Raw genomic sequence first — 5850 nt, forward strand, 5'->3', positions numbered from 1 at the left:
TCCCATCACCCACCCGTCACCCCCGCTTCGCCCACCCGTCCCTACCGCTGAGACCGGCTCAACTCCGCGCACGAAACCCACCCGACGGGTGGGAATCCCAAAGGCGAGGAGGAAAGAAAAGGGGGGGGGGGGGGACACGACACCCGCGCTCCCATCCCGGGGGGGGCCACCGACACCCGTGGCCGTCCCCAATCTCCGGCCCCCTCCCGTGTCCCTTCGCCGGGCGGTGGGTGATGTCAGGGGGTTATTGTCACCCCCGGCCGGGGACGGGATGACCTCAGCCCATTACTCACCCGCCGTCACGCCTTGGCGCCGCTCCCCAGCCGTGACGCTCGCTCCAACCCCGCGACGCCGCTGGGAGTTTGGGCCTAAAGAGTCCAAATTTGGGTTAGCGGGGGGATTTCGAGAACAAACACCCCCCCACCCCTCCCTCCCCCCCAAAAAAACCAAACAACCCCAACCCAGGGGAAGGGAGGGCAGGGCAGGGGGTGCGAAGCGCCGTCGGTGCCGTGAGTTCGGGCGGTCTCAGCGCCGCTTTCGTGGAGCGGCGTTTCTCGACAGCGCCGGGAAAGCGCCGCCCCCGCCGCCCGAGCGCCGTTAATTAGTGTAAGAGCCTCGTTAATTAGTGTAAGCGCCTCGGGACGGCCCGGCCGCCGCCCAAAGCACCGGGAGGGAAGCTTCCCCCGCCGCCGGGTTGGGAGCGGCGCCGCTCGTTCACGCCAGCTCCAGCGGTTCGGCCCCAAACCGGCCGCTTTTCGCCCCAAAAGTTGTTCGTGTCGTGTGTGTCGTGTCCTCCGCCCCCCCCCCCCCCCCTCCGCCGCCCCCGGTTTCCTGCGTTTTCGTAGCGGTACCAGAAAGGGAGGAAATCGCGTCAGCGGCGGCGCCGCGCTCGCGCTGCCGGGAACCAAACCCGCGCCGGTGGCATCGCGGACGCGCGTGTGCTTCACGTGGACCTGCGGCACGCGCGCGTGCCCGCGCGCGCGCGCGCGCCCGCGGGCGGAGGCGCGGACCCCCCAGGCCTGCGCTCGCCCGTCCGCCGCGTGCGCGCGCGCGAGGGCGCCCACGTGGGGGAGGGCGCGCGCCCCCGTGCCCGCGCCCGGACTCTCGCGTGCTCGCCCGCCCTCATGAACGCGCCGGGGCGCGCGCTCGACCCCCCCTGGTGCACCTTCCCCGAAAAACACGCGACCCCACCGCACGCGCGCGTAGAGCCACACCCTCGCGCGGCAACGCGCGCGTGCACGCGCTTGCAACCGCACGAGCGCGCCCCGCGCCCGCCCGCGCCTTCGCGCGCGCGTGTGCGCGCGCCCGCCGCGGGACTACAACTCCCAGCATGCCTGGGGAGGGGCGCGCCGCGCGCGCACATCTCCACGAGCAGCTTCGTCTGCCCAATAGGAGAAGGGGGCGTGGCCGCGCCACCCAATAGTCGGCGAGGGGGGCGTGGCGGCGCTGTCACATGGCGCAGCGGCGGCGGGTGAGCGGGAGCGCGATCGGCTTTTGGGGTGGGGGGGGGCACTGGGGAGGATCTTGCTTGGGGGGGGGGCACAGAAGGGAGTTGGGGTGTGTCATGCCCCCCCGTTCCTCAGTTTCCCCAGGTTGGCATCCCCTTTTTGGGGTGTTTTCCCCCCTTTATTCAGGGTTTTTCCCCCCAAAAAGTGGGAATTTGGGGTGTCAAGGGGGTGCCGAGTCCTAAATTGGGGGGGGGGGGGGGGCACGCATACAGCACCCTTAGGCCAGGCGGGCGACCCCGTGGCCCAAATCATCCCAATTTCTCCTTAAATTTTAGGGTAACCCCACCCCGTGGTTATTTTTTTTTTTCCCATTGCAGGACCCCTCCTCTAATCCACGCCACCCCCCCTCCATGGAGGACAACGAACCGCAGCACCAAGACCCCCAAAAACCCACCGGCACCGCCGTGACGGTGAGTGCCGGCGTTTTTCAGGGGGGCGAAAGCGAGGATGAGGAAGAGGAGGGTGAATTTCCCAACGTTAAGGGACGGGGGGGGGGGGGGGGGGGGAATACCCAAAACTGGGGGGAAAATAAAATACCTAAAACTGGGCATTTTTAGGAGAGAAATGAGTCCTTGCACCCATGCATGCACGCGGGTGATTTATTTTTTCTAATTATTATCTTTTTCTGGGTTGGGGTTGAGGTTTTGCCGCGCCGGAGCCCCTCCCGCGTTTTTTTTTTATTTTAAAAGGAAAAAAAAAAAACCAACCTTGAAATAGTTCAGCCGTTAAAATACCGCGTCTGTCACAGGCGGTTAAAAGAATAGAAAGAAGAATTAAAAAAAAAAAAAATATATATATATATTTAAAGCACTTGGGAGCCGAGCAGCTGCTTTGCCCAAAAATAGCAACAAGTTTTATAACTCCGGAAAATGTAGAACAAACAAACGAGAAACATTTTTAGCTGAGAAAGGCGGCGGCGGCGGCGCGGGGAGGGAGGGGGGAGATGAATTTTCTGCCCGTCTGTTTTCCTGGAAGCCGTTTCCTCGTGTTCTCGCCCGGTTCCAGCGCTTTGACCAACTTGGCCGGCGGCCCAGGCGAACGAAGCGAGAGCTCGTTAAACGCTGGCGGGTTGCAAAGCATCGCTGAGGCGGAGGCATGAAGGGGGGGGGGGGGGGGGGGTGTTGGGCGCTTCTGCTCTGCCTCAGTTTCCCCTTTGGCTCCTTCTCTCCCGGCTCAGGAGGCTCCGGTCCCGGAGGATGGCTGCGAGCGGGAGAAGCCGGTGGAAGAAGCAACGACCGGCGGGGAGAAAGAGGAGGAGGAAGCCTTCCTCATCAGCCTCTACAAGTTCATGAAGGACCGACACACGCCCATCGAGAGGATCCCCCACCTCGGCTTCAAGCAGAGTACGTTCCCCCGCTGCCAGGGCCGGCGGCCGCGGCGAAGCACCGCGTCCCCGCTGACCCCCGGCATCTCCCCTTTATTTCCAGTTAACCTCTGGAAGATCTACAAAGCCGTGGAGAAACTGGGAGCCTACGAGCTGGTAAGCGATGGCCCCTGGGTGCTGGGAGGTCCCCTGGGTGCTGGGGTGGCCCCTGGGTGCTGGGGTGGCCCCTGGGTGCTGGGAGGGCCCCTGGGTGCCGGGGTGGGGGGGCTCAGCCATCCCTCCCGCTGCAGGTAACGGGGCGACGGCTCTGGAAGAACGTCTACGACGAGCTGGGGGGCAGCCCCGGCAGCACCAGCGCGGCCACCTGCACCCGGCGGCACTACGAGAGGTAGGGGACGAGCCAGGGGGTCCCGCGCCGTGCCTCGGTTTCCCCTCCTGGCGCCGGTTCTCACGGCTGAACCCCCCCCCCTGCACCCCCAACCCCCCCCGCCCCACAGGCTGGTCCTCCCGTATGTGCGGCACCTCAAGGGGGAGGACGACAAGCCGCTGCCCCCCAGCAAGCCCCGCAAGCAGTACAAGGTCTCCAAGGGCGCCGAGACGGGCGAGAAGAGCAAGAAGGCCAAGAAGGAGAAGGGCCGGGAGCAGGTACGTGCCCCCCCCCCCCCCCCCCCTCCCCCCAGATCCTGGTGGATGCAGCTCTGGTTCCGGGAGCAGCTCCGGGACCCTACACCAGCCCCCCCGTGTCTGTCCCTCGGCGGGTGGAACCCCGTTGGGGTGGCCAAGGAAGAGCCAGGGGGGATGGGGTTGGCCGGGAAAAGAGGAGAGCGGAGGGTTGGATGGGGAGGGGAGAGCCCAGCACCCACCCCCCCGCCCCCCCCCCCGCTCTGCTCGCAGATGCCTCCGGACAAGGCGAAGGCGGCAGCCGGCAGCGAGGACACGAGGGACACCCCGGAGCAAGGCCAGGTGGCAGAGGGGTGCTCCAGCCCAGCGGTGCCGACCCCCAGCCCCTCGGGGGGGTGTCCTGGCCCTTGCCGGACCCACACGGAAACCTCCAAGCGCCTTTTCTCCAGCTTCTACTCCAAAGGCAACCACCCCATCATGTCTCCGCTGGCCAAGAAGAAGCTGCTGGCCCAGGTGAGCAAGGCGGAGTCCTCGCACTGCCACAAACGCCACTGTCCCGAGGGCCGGCAGGCGGCGAGCGATGCTGACCCCGGCCCCAACGCCGAGCCCCCCCGGCCGACTCCCGGCCCCGACCTCGAGGAGCAGAGAAGCCCGGAGCCGTCGGGAGCTCAGGATCCATCTCCGAGTCTCGGGAGCGAGTTGGGATCCATCCCCAGCGGGAGAGACAGCCAGGCCTGCCCGCGGGCCGAGGAGGGGTGCCCGGCCCCCGCCGTCTTCACCGGCTGCTTCCACGCCTACCGCCACGAGGTGCTGAAGCCCGTGAGCTGCCACCCGCTCTGGGGTTATTTCTCCAGCTTGAAGGATTTTTTGGAGCCGCCTTCCACCTTCCCGTCGCGAGCCGAGGAACCGGAGCAGCCCCAAGACCTGCGGCACAAAGCGGGGCAGTCGTGGAGCGGCGAGAGCCGGCGAGCGGGCGCCTGCGCCGCCGTCCGAGCCTGCTGGGTGTCCCCCGGGGGCGGCTTCGCCCCCGCCGCGCCCAGGGGCAAGCGGGGCCGGGAGGAGGAGGTGGCTTTCGGCCCCGGCGCGAAGTTACGCGCCGTCTCCCCCTTCGCCAAGGAGGCCGACGGCAGGGACACGGGCGCCGGCTCGCCCGGCGGCCAGCAAGGGCTGGCCAAACCCAAGGCGGTGGTGGCCGGCCCTGGCTACGCCGCGCCGCTGCCGCAAGCGCCGGACGTTTACAAGGGAGCGATGCTGCGTTTCCCGGTGAGCTTTGGCAACCCCCTGGAGCACCTCAAAAGCCAGGGGGTGCCGGTGCCACCGTCCCTTTCCGTCAACCCCTTCGTCATCCCCGCTTTCCCCAGCCCTTTGGTAGCCACCTCCACGCCGCCCTCCGACCTGTGCCGGCCGCTGGCGACCGGCCCCGGGCACTACCCGGCATCTTACGAGAGCTCGCTGCGGCACCGGCCGTACCCAGCGCCGACGTGGCACAGCCAACCCACCTACGCCTCCCCGCACGCGCCGGCCTTTCACCGCCACGCCAAGCTGTAGGGCGTCCATCCCGCCTCCGGAGCGGCCTCGATCCCTGCGGAGAAGAGAGCCGGCCGGGATGCCGCGGCGGCTGAGCCGGGTGTGTGCCGGAGCCGGTCACCACTTCAGAGCCTGTGGTGAGGGGACGAAGCGGAGACAATGGGGACTGTGTCATTTTTACTCTTGATCTTAAAGCTGTTTGTATCCAACATCGTTACGCCGGTGACTTAACTACCAATGCCACAAGGTTATATATATATTATATATATATATACACACATAAAAAAAAAGGGGGGGGAGCAAAACGAGTTGCAGAAGTTTCTCTTTTGCTGGAGACGCTGGGCGCCGGCGAGGTTTTGCACGCCGCGGTGAGGAGGCCGAGCCAGGCGATGGTTCTTCCCGCCCCGCTGGGCCCGGGATGCTCAGCACCGCTCCTGGCTCACCCCCCGCGCTGCGATTTGGGGTTTTCATTCCGTCGCCTCCATCCAGGGCTCCTGGGGTGGGGAGGTTTTTTTGGGGGGGGGGGGTTTGGGACCGCGGCGAGCAGCGGGAAAAGCGCTCGGGCCGCGGCCGCTCCACGGCAGCCGGGGGCAAAGGCAGCGCCCGAAATAAAAGTGGCTGGATGGCGCCGAGCTGGCGGTGTTGGGGGTGTCTTTGATTTCTGGGGGAGGGAACATCCTCCCCCAAAGCACGGAGGTTGGTGATGCCATGGGGAGGGGCTGAGACCTGCCTCCGGGGCTGCCCTGATGCCGGGGGGCGGGGAAGGAGGCGCTTTTCTGGATGGGTTTTGGGGGGAAGCGCAGCCGTTGGGGGAAGCAGCCGTGTCTCCAAGCGCAAACCATCATCTCCAGGTGCTTTCAGGCTCTGGGA

General features: G+C 66.4%; 1 protein-coding gene across 1 annotated transcript; it reads left to right on the forward strand.

The window, feature by feature from the left end:
* The first annotated feature begins 1858 nt into the window (after positions 1–1858).
* On the forward strand, positions 1859–5001 carry ARID5A (AT-rich interaction domain 5A). The gene is made up of 6 exons (XM_086477214.1): positions 1859–1918; positions 2686–2851; positions 2936–2988; positions 3123–3220; positions 3330–3477; positions 3727–5001. The coding sequence occupies exons 1-6, from the start codon at positions 1859–1861 to the stop codon at positions 4999–5001; spliced, it is 1800 nt and encodes a 599-aa protein (XP_086333340.1).
* Positions 5002–5850: the final 849 nt, after the last annotated feature.

The sequence above is a fragment of the Leptosomus discolor genome, chromosome 23, assembly GCF_034619465.1.
Source record: "Leptosomus discolor isolate bLepDis1 chromosome 23, bLepDis1.hap2, whole genome shotgun sequence".
Classification (NCBI taxonomy): Eukaryota; Metazoa; Chordata; class Aves; order Leptosomiformes; family Leptosomidae; genus Leptosomus; species Leptosomus discolor.

Excerpts from the sequence above, each read along its gene's own strand:
- ARID5A (XM_086477214.1), top strand. The coding sequence starts at position 1,859 with ATGGAGGACAACGAACCGCAGCACCAAGACCCCCAAAAACCCACCGGC. Across the intron at positions 3,221-3,329 it reads ACCCGGCGGCACTACGAGAG|GCTGGTCCTCCCGTATGTGC; the intron begins GTAGGGGACGAG and ends CCCGCCCCACAG. Across the intron at positions 3,478-3,726 it reads AGGAGAAGGGCCGGGAGCAG|ATGCCTCCGGACAAGGCGAA; the intron begins GTACGTGCCCCC and ends CTCTGCTCGCAG.